The 26896-nt window shown below is 37.1% G+C and overlaps 2 protein-coding genes across 2 annotated transcripts in view; both read right to left on the bottom strand.

Annotated features, from left to right (window-relative positions):
• ADAM32 (ADAM metallopeptidase domain 32) overlaps positions 1-17381 on the bottom strand; it is a 173610-nt gene extending 156229 nt beyond the window's left edge. The window contains exon 1 of the mRNA XM_044226004.1: positions 17354-17381. Within this exon, the coding sequence (XP_044081939.1) occupies positions 17354-17381 (28 nt within the window). The remainder of the gene's footprint in view (positions 1-17353) is intronic.
• Positions 17382-20627: 3246 nt separating this feature from the next.
• Positions 20628-26896, bottom strand: part of ADAM9 (ADAM metallopeptidase domain 9) — a 151811-nt gene continuing 145542 nt past the window's right edge. The window contains exons 21-22 of the mRNA XM_044225334.1: positions 23697-23764; positions 20628-22087 (exon numbers count right to left, since the gene is read on the bottom strand). Of these exons, the coding sequence (XP_044081269.1) occupies positions 21994-22087; positions 23697-23764 (162 nt within the window). The 3' untranslated portion in view covers positions 20628-21993. The remainder of the gene's footprint in view (positions 22088-23696; positions 23765-26896) is intronic.

The raw sequence follows: 26896 nt of genomic DNA on the forward strand, positions 1-26896 counted from the left end.
ATCTAAAAAAAAAAAAAATAAAGATGAATGGAGCAGAAGAGAGAACCAGAAAGATGGTAGTATGATAAGAACTCAGCCCAATGCTCCTAGCTTTGAAGATGGGAGAAAGGGGACCCAGACAAAGAATGCACACAGCCATTAGAATCTGAAAAAGACAAGAAAACTGTCTACTACAGCCTGCAGAAGGAACACAGCACCGCTAATTCCTTGATTTTAGCCCAATGAGACCCATTTTACAAAAATGTAAGATAGTTAATTTGTATTGCTTAAGCCACTAAATTTGTGGTAACCTGTTATAACAATAATAACACTAATACATCACCTAAGATAAAAACTATTCTGGAATTCTGGAATGAAACTGCACCACTATCTCATACCATATACAAATATAAATTCAAAATGGATTAAAAATTTCAATATATAACCTGAAACCACTAAATTCCTACAAGAAAAAGCAGGCAGTAAGCTCTTTGACTAATAATATTTTTTCAATCAGTCTCTTCAAGGAAGGGCAATAAATAAATAAATAAATAAAAACAGAGCTACCTTATGACCCTGCAATTGCACTAGTGGGTACTTGCCCCAAAGATACAGATTTAGTGAAAAGAAGGGTCATCTGTACCCCAATGTTCATAACAGCAATGGCCACAGTCACCAAACTGTGGAAAGAGCCAAGATGCCCTTCAACAAGCAAGTGGAAAAAGGTACGATCCATATATACAATGGAATATTACACCTCCATCAGAAAGGATGAATACCCAACGTTTGTATCAATGTGGATAGGACTGGAGATTATGCTGAGTGAAATAAGTCAAGCAGAGAAAGTCAAGTATCATATGGTTTCACTTACTTGAGGAGCATAAGGAATAACACGGAGGACATTGGGAGTTGGAGAGAAGAAGTGAGTTGGGGGAAATTGGAGCAAGAGATGAACCATGAGAGACTGTGGACTCTGAGAAACAAACTGAGGCTTTGGGAGGGGCGGGGGTATAGCTGAGCCCAGTGGTGGGTATTAAGGAGGGCACTTATTGCACAGAGCACTGGGTGTGGTGCCTAAACAATGAATTTGGAACACTGAAAAAAATTATTTTTTAAAAATTAAATAAATAAATAATGGGATTACATCAAATTAAAAAAACTTGTACAGCATAGGAAATCATCAACAAAATGAGAAGGCAAGCTACTGAATAAGAATAGATATTTGCAGGGGCTCCTGGGTGGCTCAGTGGGTTAAGCCGCTGCCTTCGGCTCGGGTCATGATCTCAGAGTCCTGGGATCGAGCCCGCATCGGGCTCTCTGCTCAGCAGGGAGCCTGCTTCCCTCCTCTCTCTCTGCCTGCCTCTCCGCCTGCTTGTGATCTCTCTCTGTCAAATAAATAAAATCTTAAAAAAAAAGAATAGATATTTGCAAGTCACACATCTGATAAGTGGTTAATATCCAAAATATATAAAGAACCTAGACAATTTAATATCTAAAAACACCCCAAATGAACAACCCAATTAAGAAATGGACAGAGGACTTAAATACACATTACTCCAAAGAAAACACAGATGGCCAACAGGCCCATGAAAGATGTTTAACATCATTAATCATCAGGGAAATGCAAATCAAAACTACAAAGATATCACTTCACACCTATCAGACTGATTATTAAAAAGACAAAAAAGTGTTGACAAGGATGTGGAGAAAAGGAAACCCTCATACGCTGTTAGTAGGAATGTAAATTAGGGTAGCCACTATGGAAAACAGTATGGAGGTCCTCAAAAAATGTAAAATAGAGCTACCAGATGATGCAGTGATTCCATTTCTGGGTATTTCACCAAAGAAAACACAAACACCAATTCAAAAAGGTATATACGCACCCTTATGTTCACTGCAGCATAATTTACAATAGGTAAGATACGAAAGCAACCAAAGTACCCATCAATGGTTGAATGGATAAAGAAAATGTGATATATATATATATATCATTATATATATATATATGTATACATATATTGTATATATATGTATACATATATATGTATACGTATACATATACATATATGTATATTTTATATATATATACAAACATTATATATGTTTGTATATATATGTATATATACATATATATATACATACATATATACATATACATATATAATGGACCATTACTCAGCAATAAAAATGGAAATCTTGCTATTATAACAACATAGGTGGACCTAGAGGGTATTATGCTAAGTGAAATACATCAGATGGAGAAAGATAAATACCATAGGATTTCACTTGTTTGTGGATTCTAAAACAAAACAACAGAACAAACAAAACAAAACAGAAACAGACTCCTAGATAGAGGTAACAAACTGTTCATTAACAGAGGGGCATGGGATGGAGTGGCTGGGGGGAAACAGATGAAGGATATTAAGATGTACGAACTTCCAGTTATAAAATAATTACATCATGGTGATGTAATGTACAGCAAAGAGAATATAGTCAATCATATTGTAATAAATTTGATGGTAACCAGACTTATCATGGAGATCGTTTTGTAGTATATATAAACATTGAAATCACTATCATGCACACCTGAAACTAATAGGATGTTACGTGCCACGTATACTTCATTTTAAAAAAAATAAAATTTGAGGCACCTGGGTGGCTAAGTCAGTTAAGTGGCTGCCTTCGGCTCAAGTCATGATCTCAGGGTCCTGGAATCGAGTCTTGCATCAGGCTTTCTACTCAGTGGGAAGTCTGCTTCTCCCTCTCCCCCTAGACTCTCCTTATGCTCTCTCCTTCTCTCTCTCAAATAAATAAAATCTTTTTTTAAAAAAATAAATTAAAAAATTTAAAATGAGGGGAGGAGTCAAGATGGCGGAGAAGTAGCAGGCTGAGACTACTTCAGCTAGCAGGAGATCAGCTAGAGAGCTTATCTAAAGATTGCAAACACCTACAAACCCAACAGGAGACTGAAGAGAAGAAAAACAGCAATTCAAGAAACAGAAAATCAACCACTTTCTGAAAGGTAGGACTGATGGAGAAGTGAATCCAAAGCGACGGGAAGATAGACCCTGGGGGGAGGGGCCGGCTCCCGGCAAGCTGCGGAGCAACAGAGCACAAAATCAAGACTTTTTTTTTTTTTTAAAGATTTTATTTATTTATTTGACAGAGAGAGAGATCACAAGTAGGCAGAGAGTCAGGCAGAGAGAGAAGGGGAAGCAGGCTCCCTGCTGAGCAGATAGCCCAATGTGGGGCTCGATCCCAGGACACTGAGATCATGACCTGAGCCGAAGGTTTAATCCACTGAGCCACCCAGGCGCCGCCAAAATCAGGACTTCTGAAAGTCTGTTCCGCTGAGGGACATCGCTCCAGAGGCTAAACCGGGCTGAAGCCCATGCGGGCTCAGCATGGCCTCAGGTCCCACAGGGTCACAGAAGGATCGGGGGTGTCTTGAGCGTCGCAGAGCTTACAGGTATTAGAATGGGGAAGCCAGCTACAGAGACAGAGCCGAGGAGTGAGCTCCCGGCTCAGGGTTACCTTGAACCGGTCGCAGACTCGGTGAGCTCGGAGCGTGGCCGGAGGCCAGGGAGACGGGAGTAATTGGGTGCGGCTCTCCGAGGGCACACTGAGGAGTGGGGCCCCAGGCTCTCGGCTCCTCCGAGCCAGAGACCGGGAGGCCACCATTTTCATTCCCGTCCTCCGGAACTCTACAGAAAGTGTTCAGGGTACAAAAGCTCCCCAAAGCAAACCCAAGCGGATTACTCAGCCCAGCCCCTGGTAAGGGTGGTGCAATTCCGCCTGGGGCAAAGACACTTGAGAATCACTACAACAGGTCCCTCCCCCAGAAGATCAACAAGAAATCCAGCCAGGACCAAGTTCACCTACCAAGGAGTGCAGTTTCAATACCAAGGAGAGCAGCAGAATTCCAGAGGAGGAGAAAGCAAAGCACAGAACTCATGGCTTTCTCCCCATGATTCTTTAGTCTTGCAGTTAATTTAATTTTTTTTTCTTTTTCAATGTTTTTTCTCTTCTTCTGCTAAATTTTTTTAACTTTTACCCTTTTCTTTTTTAACGTATTTTAACTAGTTTATCTAATATATATTTTTTTCTTTTTTATACTTTTTCTTTATTCGTTTTCCTTTTTTTTTTTCTTTCTGAACCTCTTTTTATCCCCTTTCTCCCCCCTCACGATTTGGTTAAAGCATATTTTCCTGGGGTTGTTACCACCCTTTGAGTATTTTACTTGCTCCTTCATATACTCTTATCTGGACAAAATGACAAGGCGGAAAAATTCACCACAAAAAAAAAAAAAAAAAAAAACAAGAGGCAGTACCGAAGGCTAGGGACCTAATCAGTACAGACATTGGTAATATGTCAGAGCTAGAGTTCAGAATGATGAATCTCAAGGTTCTAGCCGGGCTCGAAAAAGGCATAGAAGATATTAAGAAACACTCTCGGGAGATATAAAAGCCCTTTCTGGAGAAATAAAAGAACTAAAATCTAACCAAGTTGAAATCAAAAAAGCTATTAATGATGTGCAATCAAATATGGAGGCTCTCACTGCTAGGATAAGTGAGGCAGAAGAAAGAATTAGCGATATAGAAGATCAAATGACAGAAAATAAAGAAGCTGAGCAAAAGAGGGACAAACAGCTACTGGACCACGAGGGGAGAATTTGAGAGATAAGTGACACCATAAGACAAAACAACATTAGAATAATTGGGATTCCAGAAGAAGAGAGAGAGAGGGGAGCAGAAGGTATACTGGAGAGAATTATTGGAGAGAATTTCCCCAATATGGCAAAGGGAACAAGCATCAAAATCCAGGAGGTACAGAGAACCCCCCTCAAAATCAATAAGAATAGGTCCACACCCCGTAACCTAATAGTAAAATTTACAAGTCTTAGTGACAAAGAGAAAATCCTGAAAGCAGCCCGGGAAAAGAAGTCTGTAACATACAATGGTAAAAATATTAGACTGGCAGCAGACTTATCCACAGAGACCTGGCAGGCCAGAAAGAGCTGGCATGATATATTCAGAGCACTAAACGAGAAAAACATGCAGCCAAGAATACTATATCCAGCTAGGCTATCATTGAAAATAGAAGGAGAGATTAAAAGCTTCCAGGACAAACAAAAACTAAAACACCAAACCAGCTCTACAGGAAATATTGAAAGGGGTCCTCTAAACAAAGAGAGACCCTAAAAGTAGTAGATCACAAAGGAACAGAGACAATATACAGTAACAGTCATCTTACAGGCAATACAATGGCACTAAATTCATATCTCTCAATAGTTACCCTGAATGTTAATGGGCTAAATACCCCAATCAAAAGACACAGGGTATTACAATGGATAAAAAAACAAAACCCATCTATATGTTGCCTACAAGAAACTCATTTTAAACCCGAAGACACCTCCAGATTTAAAGTGAGGGGGTGGAAAAGAATTTACCATGCTAATGGACATCAGAAAAAAGCAGGAGTGGCAATCCTTAGATCAATTAGATTTTAAGCCAAAGACTATAATAAGAGATGAGGAAGGACACTATATCATACTCAAAGGATCTGTCCAACAAGAAGATCTAACAATCTTAAATATCTATGCCCCCAACACGGGAGCAGCCAACTATATAAACCAATTAATAACAAAATCAAAGAAACACATCAACAATAATACAATAATAGTAGGGGACTTTAACAATCCCCTCACTGAAATGGACAGATCATCCAAGCAAAAGATCAACAAGGAAATAAAGGCCTTAAATGACACACTGAACCTGATGGACATCACAAATATATTCAGAACATTTCATCCCAAAGCAACAGAATACACATTCTTCTCTAGTGCACATGGTACATTCTCTACAATAGATCACATCCTCGGTTCTAAATCAGGTCTCAACCGGTATCAAAAGATTGGGATCATTCCCTGCATATTTTCAGACCACAATGCTCTGAAGCTAGAACTCAATCACAGGAGGAAATTTGGAAAGAACCCAAATACATGGAGACTAAACAGCATCCTTCTAAAGAATGAATGGGTCAACCGGGAAATTAAAGAAGAATTGAAAAAATTCATGGAAACAAATGATCATGAAAACACAACAATTCAAAATCTGTGGGACACAACAAAGGCAGTCCTGAGATAAAAATATATAGCGGTACAAGCTTTTCTCAAGAAACAAGAAAGGTCTCAGGTACACAACCTAACCCTACACCTAAAGGAGCTGGAGAAAGAACAAGAAAGAAGCCCTAAACCCAGCAGAAGAAGAGAAATCATAAAGATCAGAGCAGAAATCAATGAAATAGAAACCAAAAAAAACAATAGAACACATCAACAAAACTAGAAGCTGGTTCTTTGAAAGAATTAGTAAGATTGATAAACCCCTGGCCAGATTTATCAAAAAGAAAAGAGAAAGGACCCAAATAAATAAAATCATGAATGAAAGAGGAGAGATCATAACCAACACCAAAGAAATACAGACAATTATAAGTACATACTATACGCCAACAAATTTGATAATCTGGAAGAAATGGATGCATTCCTAGAGGCATATAAACTACCACAACTGAACCAGGAAGAAATAGAAAGCCTGAACAGACCCATAACCAGTAAGGAGATTGAAACAGTCATCAAAAATCTCAAACAAACAAGAGCCCAGGGCCAGACGGCTTCCCGGGGGAATTCTACCAAACATTTAAAGAACTAACTCCTATTTTCCTGAAACTGTGTCAAAAAATAGAAATGGAAGGAAAACTTCCAAACTCATTTCTTGAGGCCAGCATCACCTTGATCCCAAAACCAGACAAGGATCCCATCAAAAAAGAGAACTATAGACCAATATCCTTGATGAACACAGATGCGAAAATTCTCACCAAAATAGTAGCCAATAGGATTCAACAGTACATTAAAAGGATTATTCACTACGACCAAGTGGGATTTATTCCAGGGCTAAAGGTTGGTTCAACATCTGAATATCAATCAATGTGATACAACACATCAATAAAAGAAAGAACAAGAACCATATGATACTCTCAGTAGTTGCTGAAAAAGCATTTGACAAAGTACAGCATCCCTTCCTGATCAAAACTCTTCGAAGTGTAGGGATAGAGGGCACATACCTCAATATTATCAAAGCCATCTATGGAAAAACCCACCGCAAATATCATTCTCAATGGAGAAAAACAAAGCTTTTCCGCTAAGGTCAGGAACATGGCAGGGATGTCCATTATCACCACTGCTATTCAACATAGTACTAGAAGTCCTAGCCTCAGCAATCAGACAACAAAATGAAATTAAAGGCATCCAAATCAGCAAAGAAGAAGTCAAACTATCACTCTTTGCAGATGATATGATACTCTATGTGGAAAACCCAAAAGACTCCACTCCAAAACTGCTAGAACTTGTACAGGAATTCAGTAAAGCGTCAGGATATAAAATCAATGCACAACAGAAATCAGTTGCATTACTCTACACCAACAAGAAGACAGAAGAAAGAGAAATTAAGGAGTCAATCCCATTCACAATTGCACCCAAAACCATAAGATACCTAGGAATAAATCTAACCAAAGAGGCAAAGAATCTATACTCAGAACACTATAAGGTACTTATGAAAGAAATTGATGAAGACACAAAGAAATGGAAAAATGTTCCATGCTCCTGGATTGGAAGAATAAATATTGTGAAAATGTCTATGCTACCTAAAGCAATCTACACATTTAATGCAATCCTATCAAAGTAACATCCATCTTTTTCAAAGAAATGGAACAAATAATCCTAAAATTTATATGGAACCAGAAAAGACCTCGAATAGCCAAAGGAATATTTAAAAAGAAAGCCAAAGTTGGTGGCATCACAATTCCAGACTTCAAGCTCTATTACAAAGCTGTCATCATCAAGACAGCATGGTACTGGCACAAAAACAGACACAGAGATCAATAGAACAGAACAGAGAGCCCAGAAATAGACCCTCAACTCTATGGTCAACTAATCTTTGACAAAGCAGGAAAGAATGTCCAATCGAAAAAAGACAGCCTCTTCAATAAATGGTGTTGGGAAAGTTGGACAGCCACATGCAGAAAAATGAAATTGGACCATTTCCTTACACCACACACGAAAACAGACTCAAAATGGATTAAGGACCTCAATGTGAGAAAGGAATCCATCAAAATCCTTGAGGAGAACACAGGCAGCAACCTCTTCGACCTCAGCCGCAGCAACGTCTTCCTAGGAACATCACCAAAGGCAAGGGAAGCAAGGGCAAAAATGAACTATTGGGCTTTTATCAAAATCAAAAGCTTTTGCACAGCAAAGGAAACAGTTAACAAAACCAAAAGACAACTGACAGAATGGGAGAAGATATTTGCAAACGACATATCAGATAAAGGGCTAGTGTCCAAAATCTATAAAGAACTTAGCAAACTCAACACCCAAAAAACAAATAATCCAATCAAGAAATGGGCAGAGGACATGAACAGACATTTCTGCAAAGAAGACATCCAGATGGCCAACAGACACATGAAAAAGTGCTCCACATCACTTGGCATCAGGAAATCACAAATCAAAACCACAATGAGATATCACCTCACACCAGTCAGAATGGCTAAAATTAACAAGTCAGGAAATGACAGATGCTGGCGAGGATGCGGAGAAAGGGGAACCCTCCTACACTGTTGGTGGGAATGCAAGCTGGTGCAACCACTCTGGAAAACAGCATGGAGGTGCCTCAAAATGTTGAAAATAGAACTGCCCTATGACCCAGCAATTGCACTACTGGGTATTTACCCTACAGATACAAACGTAGTGATCCGAAGGGGCACGTGCACCCGAATGTTTATAGCACCAATGTCCACAATAGCCAAACTATGGAAAGAACCTAGATGTCCATCAACAGATGAATGGATAAAGAAGATGTGGTATATATACACAATGGAACACTGTGTAGCCATCAAAAGAAATGAAATCTTGCCATTTGCAACGATGTGGATGGAACTAGAGGGTATCATGCTTAGCGAAGTAAGTCAAGCGGAGAAAGACAACTATCATATGATCTTCCTGATATGAGGAAGTGGAGATGCAACATGGGGGATTAAGGGGGTAGGAGAAAAATAAATGAAGCAAGATGGGATTGGGAGGGAGACAAACCATAAGTGACTCTTAATCTCACAAAACAAACTGAGGGTTGCTGGGGGGAGGGGGGTTGGGAGAAGGGGGGTGGGGTTATAGACATTGGGGGGGGTGTGCTATGGTGAGTGCTGTGAAGTGTGTAAACCTGGCGATTCACATACCTGTACCCTGGAGGATAAAAATATATTATATGTTTATTAAAAATAAAAATTAAAAAAAAACTCTTGCAAATAATGAAATAATTTAAAAAAAATTTAAATGAAATAAAATTTGAACTGACTGCAATTTGGATGATACAAGAAATTCTTAATTTTAAAGGTGTGACCTGGAACACGTGGGTGGTTCAGTGGGTTAAAGCCTCTGCCTTCCGCTCAGATCATGATCCCCGGGTCCTGGGATCGAGCCCGGCAATCAGGCTCGAAACAGTAGAGGTCAAATAGCAATGGAGTGATATCTCCAAAGTGCTACTGGAAAAATAACTGTCAACCTGAAATTCCATACCAAGCTAAATTGTCATTCAAGAATGAAGGAGATAATAAAGATATTTCCAAGTGAACAGCAGACATTTTGTCACTCAGAATTCTTACCAAAAAAGCTAGGAAAGGAAAGAGTGCTAGAAACAAAGTAAGCAAAGAAAGCAGTAAACAAGGGAGAAATCTAAAGCAAACCTAACTGAGTAAACAGTAATAGAGATGATGGCTAATCTCGGAAACAATAAATAAAAATGGCACTACATACTAAATAACAATAATATGTAAGAAGATGAGGGTGATGTCTGAAACCTTTTTACGGTCATTGTCTTTTTGGAAGATGTTACATTCTTAATTTTGGACTTTGTTATATTACTATTAGAAATACAAAACACGTAAGACAGGAAATGAGTTTTTAAATGTCCTCATATAAAAAGCATAATACATAGAAAGCATAAAATATCATAATAGATTTAAATACAAATACACCTTCCTTGAGAGCTGAATGGCTTTTCCAGTTCACTACCTGCATCTGGAAATTTCAGGGCCCAAGGGCTATTTTAATTCTTAAATAGTCAAAAGCTTTTTAACTCTGAGTTTGAAATTCCTTTGCTAATACACTACCTTCAAAAACTTAGTAGTTTCTCATCTAGTTGCTTTCAATATAAGTACTACATACTTTTAATACTGTATAAAACTTTTTAAAGTCATAATTTTCAAATCTGCTTTATTTCTGTGTGTTTTATATTTTGGTTACTTGGCCCCTTTCAGACAAATGATTTTTAAATATTTTATGTCCAATAATTTCTTTGCCTAACTCTTATTTCTCCCTTCCTCTCCTCTCATGTCTCTCTCTCCCTCTTACAACTTAATAATGGCAGCTTTGAGTCTATCTAGAAAAACGTATGTCCATCTCTTAATTAGAGCTCTGCCCTGAGTAACTTTATCTAATTGAGTTTTACTGACACACTGGTATTCAAACTTTTTAAAATTCCATTTCTTAACTATTTAGAATCTGGAATCAGCCACCTTTTAAAATCCTGAAAGGCCCCTAATTTTTTGGATTTATTCCCTATCATTTCTTTTTGCAAACTGACCAATTGTTTGCTGAAATTATATCCTTCTCTTAACACTTTGCCAAATCTGGGTAATTAAACTGACCTCCACTGCAGAAAGATAACATTCTGTTATCTAACTTCTGTAGAATGCAATCAATCATACAGTTTACTGTAACTTTATGAAATAAAACTATGAAATGTTTTGTAACTTCCAGTTGGTTTCAATTTTTTTTATTAACATATAATGTATTGTTTGTTTCAGGGGTACAAGTCTGTGATTCATCAGTCTTACACAATACACAGCACTCACCATAGCACATTACCATCCCCAGTGTCCACCACCCAGCCACCCCATCTCTCCCACGCTCCTCCCCTCCAGCAACCCTCAGGTTTGTTTCCTGAGAGTAAGAGTCTCTTATGGTTTCAATTTTTGTCATCTACTTTCCATTACCCACTATTCATTGGCCAGCTGGTCAATCAAGGACATCTATTTTAAGTTTGCTATGACAACACTTTTCAATTTCTATATAAGTCAATTTAGGCTGACCAGGTTATGGAATGATAATAAAGAAAATATTAAAGTCTTGGTGACTTAACACAATAAAAGTTTATTTGTTTTTCAGGTAAATTCTGATGAGGGTCACCAGGAGCTCTCACTGAAGTAGTTACTCAAAGATCCAGGTTCCCTCCTACTGGTAACACCATAAACTCAGCTCATGGCTTCAAAGATGACTGTGGCATCAGAAAAGAGAGATGGAAGAAGGAGACCAACTCTTAATTGCCTTGATCCAAAAATTGCACACATCATTTCTTCTTAACCTCATAAGCAAGAAATAGTTTGGGAAAAGGCCGAGAAATGTAGGCAAAAGGTGGATACTCAATGAGCATTAAGGAATGCGCCATGAAAAAAGGAGGGAAAATATGTATTTACAGCAAATCTTAGCTGAAGGAAAGTTGATGTAGCTATGTTAATATTAGCATAAATAGACTTCAATGGGTCAAAAGCATTTTAGTAATAAACAGAAACCATTATGAATGCAAATGAATGAAGCTGGAACTCTACTTCACACCATATAAAAAATTAACTTAAAATGGATCAGCAACTTAAATTTAAAAGATAAAACAATAAAATTATTAGAAGAAAAGACCAGAATAAATCTTCATGATTATAGATTTGGCAATGGATTCTTAGATATGACACCAAAAACAGGAGCAATATAAGAAAAAAATACATATATTAGATTTCATCAAAATTAAAAACTTTTGTGAATCAAAGAACACTCCCAAGAAAGTAAAGACAGCCTACTGAATGAGAAAAGATACTTGCAAATCATTTCTCTGAAACAGGTCTAGCGTCCAGAATATAAAAAGAACTCTCACAGCTTGACAACAAAAAGAACAACCAATTTTAAAAACAGACTGAACACTCATTTCTCCAAAGATACACAAATGGTCAATAAGCACATGAAAAGATGCTCAATATCACTAATCATTGGGAGAATGCAAATCATAGCCAAAAAGAGATAACATGATATATCCACTAGGAAGACTATAATCATAAAAAAAAAAATAAAAATAACATGTGTTAGAAAGAATGTGTAAATTTGGAACCTCCATACTCCGCTGGTAGGAATGTAAATTGTATAGCCACTATGAAAAACAGTGTGACAGTTCCTCAAAAAAATTAAAAATAGAACCACCATATGATTCAGCAACTGCTCTTCTGAATATTTTTGCAAAAAAATTGAAAACAGGGACTCAAACAAGTACATGTCCATATATGCTCATGGCAGCATTCTTCACAATATCCCAAAAGAAGATGCAAGCCAAATATCCATCTACAGATGAATGGATAAACAAAATGAAATATATATTTATCCATTTATATTCCACACAATAGAATATTACTCAGCCTTAAAAATTGTGACACCTGCCACAACATAGATGACTACTGAGGGAGCCACGCTAAGTGAAATAAACCAGTCACAAGAAGAAAAATACTCCACAATTCCAGTTATATGAAGTACCGACTATAATTTAACTATAGTCCACAGAGACATAAAGTAGAATGGTGGTTTCTATGAGCTGGGGGAGAGGGAAATGAAGATTTAGTGTAAAATGGGTACTGAGTTTCAGCTCAGAAAGATGAAAAAAAGTTCTAGAGATGGATAGTGGTGACAGCTACACAACAATGTGAACGTACTTTATGCCATTAAACTGTACTGAAGAATGGTTAAAATGAGTACCAAACAGAAAGCATACAGATGAAAAATACAATAAGTTAACTGAAAATTTCATTAGAGGGGTTTAACAGCAGACTAGACATACAATAGCTAAAGGAGTTCATCATTACTAGACCAGTCTCACAAGAAATGTTAAAGATATCTCTTCACGCTGAAACAAAGGATAATAATTAATAACACAAAAACATAAGGAAATAGAAGACTCACAGATAAAGCTAGAAAAAATCTACAAAAATAAAGGGGAAAGTGAATATAAATATTTTCATCAATGAATTTCTACTTAAAAAGCAATAAACTATAAAAATCAGTGAGAAAAATAGTTAAAATGGTAAATTTTATGTTATGTATATTTTATCACAATTTATAAGTTGTATAATGGGTATAGCACTTCCATTTTGCAAGATAAAAAGGCCCTAGAGATAAGTTACACAATAATGTGGATGTACTTAACATTACTGACCTGTATACATTTAAAAATAGTTAAGATAGCAAGTTCGCAGGAAACCAGACTAAGTAAAAATCAATCACTTTCTTACACATCAGCAATGAACAAGTAGAATTTGAAACTTAAAATACAATGTCATTTATATGAGCATCCAAAAAAAAAATGACTTAGATTAGTCCATGTTCATGGAGAGTATAACTCAATTCTCTCAAAATGCCAGTTCTTCTCAACTTGACTCTATAGATTCATTACAATCTTAACGAAAATCCCATTACCTCATTTATTCTAAAGTTTATATGGAGAGGCAAAAGACGCAGAATAGCAAATTCAATACTGAAGGAGAAGAATAAAGATGAAGACTGCCATAATCTAATTAAATGACTTGCTATAAAGCTACAGTAGTCAAGAAAATGTGGTACTGGTCAAAGAATAAATAAATAGATCAATCAAACAGAATAAAGAGCCCAGAAAAAAAAAGCCTACATAAATATAGTCAACTGATCTTTGATAAAAGAGCAAAGGCCATACAATAGAGCAGATAGTCTTTTCAATAAACAGTGTTAGGACAAGTGAATTTCCACATGCAAAAAAAAAAAAAGTCAGACTTCATTAAAATCAACCTCAAATGGATCAGAGACTTAAATATAAAATACAAATTATGATTAGGTGTGGCAATTAATTTTTTAGATAAAACACCCATAATGCATGAAGAAACAAATGATAAGCTATACCAAACTTCTGGGATGCCTGGGTGGCTCCGTGGGTTAAGCCTCTGCCTTTGGCTCAGGTCGTGATCTCAGGGTCCCAGGATCGAGCCCCACATCGGGTTCTCTCCTCAGTGGGGAGCCTGCTTCCCGCCTCTCCCCCCTGCCTGCCTCTTTGCCTACTTTTGATCTTTCTGTCAAATAAATAAATATAATATTTTTTTTAAATGAAAAACTTCCGTTCTGCAAAAGACAATGTCAAGAAAATAAGATGACAAGTCACAGACCACAGACTAGATGAAAATATTTGCAAAAGGCGTATCTGATTAAAAAACTGTTTATTCAGGGGCGCCTGGGTGGCTCAGTGGGTTAAAGCCTCTGCCTTGGGCTCAGGTCATGACTCCAGGGTCCTGGGATCAAGCCCCAAATCAGGCTCTCTGCTCAGCAGGGAGCCTGCTTCCTCCTCTCAATCTGCCTGCCTCTCTGCTTACCTGTGATCTCTATCAAATAAATAAAAAATCTTAAAAAAAAAAAAACCTGTTCATTCAAAATATACACAGAACTTTTTTTTTTTAAGATTTTTATTTATTTAACACATAGAGAGCGATCACAAGTAGGCAGAGAGGCAGGGGGAAGCAGGCTCCCTGCTGAGCAGACAGCCCGATGTGGGGCTTGATCCCAGGACCCCGAGACCATGACCTGAACTGAAGGCAGAGGCTTTAACCTTCCGAGCCACCCAGGCGCCCCTATACACAGAACTCTTAAAACTCAACAATAAGAAAATGAAGAACCCAATTTAAAAATGGGCAAAATACCCAAACAGACATCCCATCAAAAAAAAAAAAAAAGAGAGAGAGATGGCATATAAGATGAAAAGATGCTTTATATCATATGTCATTAGATAATTCCAAATTAAAATGAGGTACCATTACATACCCATTAAAATAACCAAAATCCGTAACACTGACTACACCTAATGCTGGAAAAGATGGGAAGCAACAGGAACTCTCCTTCATTGATGGGAGTGCAAAATCACATAACCACTGTGGAAGATAGCTTGGCAGTTTCTTACGAAACTAAACATACTCTTACAGTATAGTTTCTTAGAAAACTAAACATACTCTTACATACTCAACAATCCTACCCCCTTGGTTTTTACTCAAAGGAGTTGAAAACTTTGTCCAAACCAAAAACCTGCCCATAGATGTCTCTAACAGCTTTATCCGTAACTGCCAAAACTTGCAAGCAATCCAGATATCCTTCAGTAGGTGAATGGATAAACTGGTACATCCAGATAATGAAATGATACTCAGTCCTAAAAAGAAGATATCAAGCCATGAAAAGACACAGAGGAACCTTAAATGTGTATTTCTAAGTGAAAAAAACAACAACAATATGAATGATTCCAAGTATATGACATTCTGGAAAAAGCAAAACTACAGATACAGAAAAAAAGTCAGTGTTGTTGGGAGTTAAGAAAGAGGGAAGTATGAACATGTTGAGCACAGGATTTTCAGGACACTGCAACAACTCTATATACCACAATACATGTCATGACATGGATACATGTCATGATACATTTGTCAGACTCAAAGAATGTACACAGGCAGAGTGAATCCTAAGGTAAACTATGGACTCTGGGTGATAATAATATGTCACTGTGAGACCATCAATTTTAACAAAATACCAAATGTAACAAATGCGTGGATGTCAATAGCACAGGGAGTATATGTCTAAGGATAGCATGTATGGGAAGTCTCTATATTTTCCTCTTAATTTTGCTATGAACCTATAACATTCTAAAAAAACAAGTTTATTCATTTTTTTAAATTGTTAGGATGATAAATTTTGTTATGTGCATTTTACTATAATTTAAAATTAAAAATTAAAAAACAAAGGTACTGCATTAAAAAAAAAAAAAACTCATGAGCAAAATATCCAGAGTTCAAGATCCCGTGAATTCTTAATAGAACATATTCTAAAAAGCTCAATGATATTTTTTAGACACCATATTGCAACCAAGTTTTACCATTTGTCAAGTATTGATGTAGTATCCAAAGGATACTGGTAATTATCTGAAAAGGCTATTAAAATACTCTTCCCTTTTCCAACTATATAAGCTGGATTTTCTTTATATACATAGCAACAGATTCAATGTAGAAATAGATACGAGAATCTAGCTATCATCTATTAAAGCCAGACATTAAAGAGATGCAAAAATCTAAAATCATGCCAGTGCTCTAAATTCTTCTTGTTTCAGAAAATAGTTATTTTTTACATGTGTAACTTATGTTACATATAATAGATCTGTTACTGTCATTTTTTTAAAAGAATTTTATTTATTTATTTGACAGACATGGATCACAAGCTGGCAGAGAAGCAGGCAGAGAGAGGAGGAAGCAGGCTCCCCGCTGAGCAGAGCCCAACACAGGCCTGATCCCGGACCCCGAGATCATGACCTGAGCCGAAGGCAGAGGCCTTAATCCACTGAGCCACCCAGGTGCCCCTGTTACTGTCATTTTTAAGTGAATTAATAAAAATTCTTAAATTTCTATATTAATTTCCAAAATTACGAATATTAACCGACATAAAATGTAAGCAAAAGCTCTTTGAGAATTTCTATAATTGGTAAAGAAAAATTGTTTGCAAACCACTGCATTAAAATATTGTGTGTTATGGTGAAGATCTGTGTCCCCCCAGAATTTCATGCTGAAGTCCTAACCCTAATGTAATGTTATTTAGAAATGGGACCTTTGGAAGGTATTTAGGTCTAGGGGTGGCCATGAAGGTGGATCTCTCCGGATGGGATTAGTGCCCTTGTAAGAAGAGAGAGTTTGCTCTCTCTCCCCCCACAAAAGAGGCCATCTTAGTACACAGCAAGAAATCCATGGTCTATTAACCAGGAGGAAAAGACCTCACCAGACCCCCACGATGATGGCATCCTGGGCTGACTTCCTATCTTCAGAACTGTGAGAAAATAAACTTCTGTTCTTTAAGCCACCCGGCCTAGGGTATTTTGTTATGGCAGCTCGAGGTCACTAATACAGCATGTAATAGCAGAAAGACTGGTAACAATCCAAAAGTCCATTAATAAAGAACTGGCTAAATAAACTGTGGTACCTCCAAATAAGGGGACGCTGGGCCGATGGTGGAAAAAAGACACCCCATGCGCTGACCCTGACACAGGAGGGCAAGAATCAGAACAGTGTATAAAAAGGGAAGAAAAATAAGAACATATCTAAAACGTTTGCTTGCATCTAAACCACCCCTAATATATTTTAAAATGTTGAGGCTTCTTTACACGGTTCTTTGTATCCTGCCATAATGTACCTTTGTCACAGCACAGGAGACGCTGCATTTTTTCCCCTTAACTGAAGGACAAATTATTTCGCAGGTATGCCAGACACGTTATGTCGGAACAAATGGTATGGGAGGACAGTACTGCTTTTGTTTCCGTCTCCGTCTGGATTTTGAGTGGAGTTCAAGGAGGCTCTGGGGTGCTGCTTCTGGTGCAAGAAACGTTGGGGCAGTTTTGTGAAGTGCAGGAAAGACCTACAAGAAAGGCCACCCCCACCCCAGATTCCAAAAAGAGATTTGTCCTTGAGCTCATCAAGGTTCTCTTTCCCTCTGGGGAGTCCCTTCTCTATCCCTACAGAGCCCCCCCCCCCAAAAAAAAGCCGGGTTTCCAAGCTACCGCGGGACCTCAATGGAGTTGGGCCACCATGCGACGGAAGCAGATGCTTCTTGAGAGGAGGGAGAGAAAAACCGTCTCACAGACCCCGTGTAACAAGGTCTCCCCGGCCTTACCGGGTCCTGAAGCCAGCAAGCCAAGGAGCCCAGCCAGCAGCAGCAGGAGGCGGAGCATGGCGTGGCTCCTGGGCTCCGGGAGCGGACTGAGCCGGCGACAGTTGGGGGCGCTCGGAAACGCCGCGGCCGCAGCGCACCCGCGCGCGCTCGTGGGGCGGAGGTCTCGCGAGGTCGCTGCGCCCACGGGCGCGCCGGACAGGCAAGTTTAGGAGGCGAGGTGGGCGCTCCCAGCCCGACGGGGATGCTCGTCGCGGGCAGGGAGCGCCCACCTCGCCTCCAGCCTAATCCTCTTGGGCCCGACCGAGAGCCCGCGCCGTACGCGGGTTTATCCCGCCGCCCCAGCTGTCGCAGTCGTGGTCCCCCACCAACCTGAAAGAACTAACGCACCGATTGTAGTCTGTTCTGTAGCACACGCTTCCAGGTGTTTAAAAAGACGATCGTGCAGTACTTTCTGAATTTAAAACTATATGCACGCACGCACTCCTTATTTACTAAAGCCGGGTTTCTTAAAATTAAAAAAAGGGGCGGGAGGGCAGAGGTGTGAAAAAGATTCCAAAAGGGGAAAGTGAGGGTCTGTTATCTTTGAAAAGAGTCGGCCACGGTTGTTTTCGCCCATACCTGTGTCTACTTTTCCTCCTATCAATCTGGTTCTTCACAAGCCCTTGGCTAGAACTCACAGGATACCATTCTCTTGCTCAACCCCTTCTCAGTACTGCGAAAACTTAAGCATGTAGTGAATGAGATGGAGAAAGATTCTCACCCAGAGTTCCAGTACGTATGTCCCAGCAGAAAATTTTGCTAAATTTCAAGTCCAAACTGACACCTATTTTCTGCTACCCCAATCCTTCGGCCACTATGACTTCTAGTCTTTCCTAATAAACATTGCCTTATTTCCTGGGACTGCGATGCCTCCTCCCTCACCTCCAGTCTCCAGTATATGCACTATCTTTTAATTCTTTTGAAATACCAAAGAATGAATTAATAGATAATGCTTCTATTAACAGAAAGGCAGACACAGAAACTGAAAGGCTGGGTGGGAACACAGAAAAGCTCACTTTTAGGGAATCACTAGATCTAAAACACTTTTGATGCGATTTTACTGATGCATAAAATTCAACAGGACCACCTAAACCTAAAAATGATTAGCATGAGCAAAAACAAGGCAGCAAAAATCTACACTCAGCTTGTATCCCAACAGAACAGCCAATGCTAGACTAACACTGTTTCTAGGCAGTAGTTGAAGCAAAAGCTGGTTTCATCTTTCTTCATAGTATTAGAAAAACTACAGTAAGTACTTAGACCTGTAAACTAGTGGTATTTTGAATGAAATTCTGGTTTATTTATTGTTTCTCTTCTTCAACCTTTCCTGTTTAAATCTTTAATAGAGCAGACTTTATAATATTCTTGTGTATATAGTTCTCTCCAGAACAGGAGTTAGATGTATGATCCAGAATGTATGTATCACAGTGCTTAATGATAGCTGCCAAGATCGTAGAGTTTCAGTAAACATTTATGGAATGTAATATAATATGATTTGTGCTTAGAAAACTTGGGCTGTGCTTAACTATATGGTTAGAGACCCAGGCATATGCTTGAGAGAAGGGAAAATGCAAAATCCTGAGCAAGGTAATTTTGTGACCATATAGTCAAACAGTGATATCAAAGTCACAGATAACTGATCTAATTAATAAAATGTCCTTAGCAGGCGGCAAAGAAGCCCCTTAATATTTGCAAATTTTGAAGTGACATCTATGGCCAAGAAACTTAACAATTTTTAACAGCAATCCAGAATAAATCAAGGAAAACCTAGCTGAAAAGCATGGAAAACATACATATAAAAGTAAAGGAAGTTCAGACTGATCAAAGTCTTTTAGAAAAACTTTCTAAATACTCAAAAATCCAAGGATTTATCTAATTCTGAGAAAGGCTTTCAGTTATATAGTTAAAATATAACCAAGATTTCAGTGATTCAAATTACAGTTGCAAAAATTAAGACTATATGAGAGAAAGACACAAACATTTTAGTCTTAAATTAATTCATTCAGAGATTTAAATAAAATGAAGAATCTTCATTTGGGATTGTTTACAATTTTTTTTAAAAAAGGAACATACAAAAAAAAAAAGGAACATACACTAAAGACTGTGTTTACTTCATTAATGAGTAAAGTGGTGAGGTATTAAAGCCAGCTCAAAGGAGAAGCCAAAGATCAGGAATATTCAATTAAATGTGTTACTGGAGGAAAACAGGGAGGGATGTCAGCTGAACCTCTGCAGGGCAGAATTTTCCTATCTATGGACAAGAATTACTTTGCATTCCCATCAGTTATCTACAGTGATCAAATCAGATATCTACAGTTATCTACAGTGTAAAATAGTTCCTATGGAATCCTATAGCCAGGGAAGGTGAGTTCTCTTCTAGCTCTCTGTCTAAACTCTAGACAATGCATACACTGAAGTACAAATTTCCCCTATATTTCTTATATCTCATTGTCCTTTTTATGGACTGCCTGGCCTGAGTATTTGTCCACCCACATCCTATATGTAATTTTTAGTATATACCAGATTGTTAAAATAATGTATCATCTTCAAAGAACTTAAACATATGTCTTCTTCAAAACTAATCTGTTTTCCTTTAATAACAAAAAAGGCACTGTGCACAATTTGGCAGAAGTCTGAAAATTAGTGAGATAATATCTAAAAGTTTGACTAGTAGTTTTATCTAGAACTAGTATGATGTTTTAATTATTAAGGTCATAAAAAGATGGATATTTAGGAAGTTACTGGGTGACACAAAACAGAATTTCAAGTCTTTTATTTACTGCAAATGTTATATTTGTATATGTATATATACACAAACAAAAATTTTTGAAAAACTAATGAAATTCAGTTAATAAACCTATTATTAAATTTTATTATGAAAGGTTATGAAAATTTTTTGAGTGTTTAAAATTTCACCATCCATATCATTTTTTCCCAAGTAAAAATTCATTTTTTACACAGCTGGAATAGTTAACTTCTACACACCTCACTAGTTTTTTTGCTTTATCTAAGAAAAACCTTTTCTAACTTCTTTTCTCCAGCCTAATTTCTTTGAAAACATTAGTTACAACAGAGACATGATCCAGCACACCTTAGTAAATGTAAACATTCTAAATCATATTAATAGCAAGCTTTGAAGTTTCAGATTTTAAACTTAAAGTGCTCATGAAATTCTCAAGTGGTTTTATGACATCTCAATTTGACTGAATATTATAAGAGCTCCTGCTTTGTCACAGAAAGGTTTCAACAGCATATCTGATTAGTTCTATTAAATACTCCGTACCTTAAAGTTTAATTTATTTAAAATAATGCCATTGTAAAAGAATGCCATGCTTTAACATGATTCGTAATAGAAATTCTATTATTAAATTAATTTTTCTAATATTCATTATCCATAGATAGACCCACAGACTCTATTATCTCTAGAATCCATGGAATCATTTATCCATAGAATAATCATAAAAATGGAAGACAATAACTGTGTGTGAATACACACATACACACTTTTAGTATACTTTTTACTCTCAAAACAAGATGATGATATATAAATCGTGGGTTTTGCGCATTCTTCTGAATACAGAATATTCCTTTATTTGTGTAATGAATGAGATAGACAAGATTCTAGCATATGATGATTATTAGTCCGTGCAAGATGAAAAATATTAGATATTACTGACAGCTAATTAGTTTTCACAGGTATTAGATAATCACATGTTCAACCAGAAACTACATTAATGGCAACTAAGGTCAGAATTCAGAATTACATTTAAGCACTTAATGACAAAACGTAATTTAAGAATCATTACAATACCATGTTTAAAATAACATAATCCATGTTTGGTGGGTTAACCTCACAGAATGACTGAATAAGACTTATTCAGTGGTGGAAATGGAAATGTTATTCTAAATGCCCTGGCTTTTTACTGCATTTCTTATATTTCTCAATTCCCATTACTCAATTTCTGTTTTTCTGTGTTAGCGAAGTTTGTTTTGTAGTATTTTGTTTTCATTCATAGTTGCAGCAGGAAGAAAGGCTTTTCAAGAAAATATCAGGAAAAAAAAAAAACGTATTAGCTCAGTTCCCTGAAGATGTTTGCAAAAGTAAAGGTTAAAAAAAAAAAAAATCAAGTGAGAGAACTATATAAAGGAGGTGCAGGTGCAGGACGAGCAGGAATTAAATTTCCCTGAGATGATACTTTCGGTTGTGGTGGAGGTGGCCTGTGAGGGGAAAAAAAGACACTTAATTATGTGTTTCAACTGAATAAAATACTACTACTTCATTACAAGCCCAATGTAACACCATCTTTAACACTGCTGACAATTCTTAAGAGTACATTAGAAGTACATTACATTCTGAGATTATTATACATCTTATATGCAATGGTTAAAGGATGCAATCGGCATCTAAAATGGCGTAACATAATAGAGTAATGGTATTCTAGCTAATCAAAAATATATGAAGGTTCTGGTTTATATATTTTTAAAATAGCACACAAAATTGAAAACTATAAAAGACAAGTAAGCTCACTAGCTCCGTGTACACAAATAAAGCTGAAATTCCAACTCATTCAAAACTAACATCCACTCTGAGAATCAAACCTGCCATGACTTCTATATATGTCCTTCACCTCTATACCCTTCCGCACCCTCTTCATTCAATTCTAGTATTCCTCTACTCCACTAACACACAGAACATTACCTGGTGAGTATCTGTCTCACAATTTATATAATTCTGTCTTGATGCGCAGCCACTCTTATTACATTAAAGGTTCTACAGGAGGACACTCCTCAGTGTTGCCATTCATTTGCAATTTGAAGGATTTCAGGGGGTGAGAGGGATAAGATGCACTTTATATATTGCAAAATATCATAATTAATGTTCCTCCTTGCTGATTTTAAGCCCATCCACTGAGAAGTGAAAGATATTTCAGTTTTAGAACTCACATATGATTCTTTCATTAAAGTTTGTAGTTCTGGGCTGAAAGTCTCAATCTTAACTATTAACTCAATGACATAATCATTAGTCATTTTAAAGTCTGTGTCTGATAATGCTCCTACTAGATTACCCTCTGAGTTTGTTTCTGTCATCTGTGGCTTTTCTTGTTTTAGTCACATTTTCTTTTCTTGTAGATCTGCTCTTTTGACTGGAGCCAAACATAAAAAATTGTTGAAATAAGTTAAGGATCTAGTTTATCCTTATTGCTGGGTCCCAACACAGTGCCTGGGATGATTACCAGGCTACCTCCTCCTTGGCTAGGCCCCAGTTTTTGTCCCCTCTGCCCTGTGAATTTGTTGCAAGCTCTCCTCAGCTTCCTAGTCTCTCAGTTCTAATGTTCAGAATTTGTAGACACTTCCAGGTCAGAAAAGTGTTCCCCAACTGCTGGGATTATGTCTAGACTGCCTTCCTTTCCTGGGCCCCACACACACTTCCTCCTCATTTCCTTGGTAGTTCTCTCAGGCCTTCAAACATGTATTTTCTTACACTGTCTGGCTTTTCTAGCTGTCCCTAATAGGAAGGCTGGTCTAACCATCTGGTGGGCCATTGCTGGATATGTTAAAGGCCCTGCTGCTGAATCTTACATACACCAAAGGCTGCAGTATCATTTGCTTGTCTTGCTCAGGCTTCTTTAAAATTTTATGTCGACACCGCACTAATATGACAAAACTTACATAAAAAGTTCTTAAAAACTTTTCTAAAAATTGTGTTCTATCTAACCACTGGCAAGAAATACCCTGTACTAAATTAAATACAAAAGTCAAATATTTGTATTTAATTTAACCCTGAGTTTTATTCTGGTAAAGTAATCTAAGTGAATTCACTTCAGACCTTGATGGGAACTGCTGAGGCTGCTTGGCTGCATAAGTTGGTACTGGAAATCTGTTTGCATAGATAGGCTAAAAAGGAAAAAACAGTTATTACCACAATGCACTCATAAATATGTTTTCTATACATAAAGTGATCAATGTATTTTAAATCAGTGAGTAGATGATTTACAATGCTGGTATTTAAAAATATTTTGCATTTTCAACATATCTTTGCCACTGAATGTAGAATACTTAACTCTTTTCAGGCTATATTTTATAATTCAACAATACTATTTATAATCTTGGTTCCAGTCAACTACATTAGTTAAAAGATAACATATTTGCTATACCAATATACCTATTTTTAAAGATTTATTTACTTATTTGAGAGAGAGAGCATGTGTGCAGGTGGAAATGCAGAGAGAGAGAGAATCTCGAGCTGGTTCCGTGCTGAGCACAGAGCCCAGTACAAGGTTCAATCCCCCGACCCTAAGACCATGACCTGAGCTGAAACCAAGAGCCAGACACTCAAATGACTGAGCTACCCAGGTGTCCCTACCAACATATTTTAAATAAAATCTTCCAAAAATGTATTGCCAAATCTGTTTGGTACCTAACTAGTACTGTAAATACTCCTAATTTACAACCCTTAATTTTGGGATTCATGATATTCCTTCTTTGACAAAATAATTGAAATAAGTTTTATAATAAAATGAGAGATTATGATAAATAAGAAAGTAAAAGAAAGAATATTTTTCACATTTCACATTACATTAGGAAAAGTTAGGGAAGATCAGATGGAATTAATAAATCACCGATGTTGTGATCTTGACCAAGACATTGTCTGCTATCTGCTGCTCTTTCCTAAAGCTATTTGACAGGCAAAATATGCCGAGTGTAGGGAGCCTCGGAGGCTCAATTGGTTAAGCATCCAACTCTTGATTTCAGCTCAGGTCATGATCTCAGGGTCATGAATTTAAGTGCTGGGTATGGAGCCTACTTAAAATTCTCTCTTTGCCCCCCACTCCACCCCACCCCTGCCACTTGCATGCTCTATCTCCAAAAAGAAAAAAGGAAAAAAAAAAAAATATATATATATATATATATGCACAGCGTTGGGGAAGAGCTTGAACATTCTCTGGGTCCTGCTGTAGAACAGGTAGTCTATTATTTTGCCCCATAGAATACTTGTTTATACTGTAAAAATGGAGAAGGAACATAAGAAAATATCCCATTCCCTTTTCCACCAACCCAAAGAAGCAGTGCTTTAAAAGGATAGTTAAACTCTACTTCTTGGAATTTATCTGACATATACTTTTACATGTATCCAAAGACGTATTCAGAAGGATCCTTGATGCTGCATTTTTCTGTGGTTAACAAGATTTGAAACAACTGGTTTTTAAATTTGTGACAAATCCATAAGATGGACTCATACATATACAGTTATTAAAAGCATGGGATACATGCTTGTTACTCACAAACAGTGGACTAAAATGTTCCAAGCAGAGAGAACTAAAATGCTGGTTAAAATATTAATAGGAATTTTTCAATGCTTGAATGAGTTCCTAGGGAATAAGAAACATCTAAAAAAAACCCCAAAATAAGAAAGTATGAAAGAGTCTAGAGTACGTAATAGCATTTGTCCTATGAATATCTTCCCTCCTTGGTGGGCTACATTATATGTTTTCAGGTAATATAGAGACCTAGAAGACAAAACCTGAAGCTTGAGTTGGATGGAATGCTGAATTAAAGACAAAACAGAAAGCTGAGGCCCCTAACAGGCAATATCCTCACTGGATTAACTTAATAAAGAAACACCTGTCCCAAAGAACAGTGGAGAAACTGCCTAAATAGACCTTGGTACTGGTAGAAGGCAAATTAAAGAAAACTATCTCCCTGGGGAATTTCTAACCATACAACCATCCTCTCAAAGGTTTGGGGGGCCAGAGTTCTTAACACTTGTGTGACCCAAAGAAACACCAACAAAAATTTTAATTTAAAGGCACAGAAGAAGGACCATGCCCCCACGCATGTGGCCAAGGGAAATACATACACTCTGTAGGAACTCACTGTAATTCAAGACCGAAATAATTCTCCCATATAAAATTCAAAAGATTGCCAGTTTACAATCAGTATCACAAAGCACACTAGCAAACATGCCATTGCAAGAATCAGTAGAAATAACAACAGAACCAAGACTACACACATTAAAATGATCAGATAAAGCACAAAAAGTAGGTATTTTTTTTAGTAGGTATTTTTATATGTTTAAAGAAATGAGTGCTTTTAAAAATTATAATGAAGCTACAAGAAACTATCATAAATGACCAACGGATATGAATCTGATTTATCTAACAATGTATCTAAAAACAAGCAGAGGGGAAAAATGAAATGGGGCAAGGAGGAAACTAAATCAGTCCCAAAAATAGAAGAGGCATTGTGGTGTGGGGAGAAAACAGAAGAAACAAGAAAACAAAGAGATCATAAAAATCGTATGGTAGAAAAACTATATTAAAAATTGTACTCAACATAAAGTCTCCAGTTAAAAGAAATATTTTTAAATTTTTTTAATTTTTAATAGAAAACATAAAAAGGAAAATTACATGTAAAAAGACAAATATTAAACAAAAAGAAAAAACTGATATTGCTGTATTAATATTTTAAAAATGGATCTGAGATGAGAAATGGTCTTTCCCAATCTCACACATAAATACCAACAGTGGAAAGCCTTTTAAAAATAGCTATCAGGAACTGCTTTAAGGACGTCTCATAATCAACATGAAAAATGTCACTGGAAGACATGGGGAAATATTTAAATATGCCAAGGAAACTGAAAACTTTTCCCCCAAAATCAGGAATACAAGGATGCTTGCTTTTACCACCACTATGCAACATAGTACTGGAAGAGGTAGCCAAAACAACTAGAGGAAAAAAGAAAATAAAAGACATCCAATTTGGAAAGAAGCACAGATACCTCCACTCACCAATAACACGATCCTATATAAACAAAAAAACCCTGAAGGGTCCACAGCAAAGCTAATAGTACTAAGAAATGAATTCAACAGAGATGCAGGATGTAACATGAGCATGCAAAAACTGGTCTTGTTTCTACACACGAGCAATGAAAAATCCAGAAAGGAAATTCAGAAAGCAGTTCCATTTACAATAGCATCCAAAAGAATAGAATACCTAGGAATAAACTTAACCAAGAAGGTCAAAGAT

Source organism: Neovison vison, chromosome 11, assembly GCF_020171115.1.
Source record: "Neovison vison isolate M4711 chromosome 11, ASM_NN_V1, whole genome shotgun sequence".
Lineage (NCBI taxonomy): Eukaryota > Metazoa > Chordata > Mammalia > Carnivora > Mustelidae > Neogale > Neogale vison.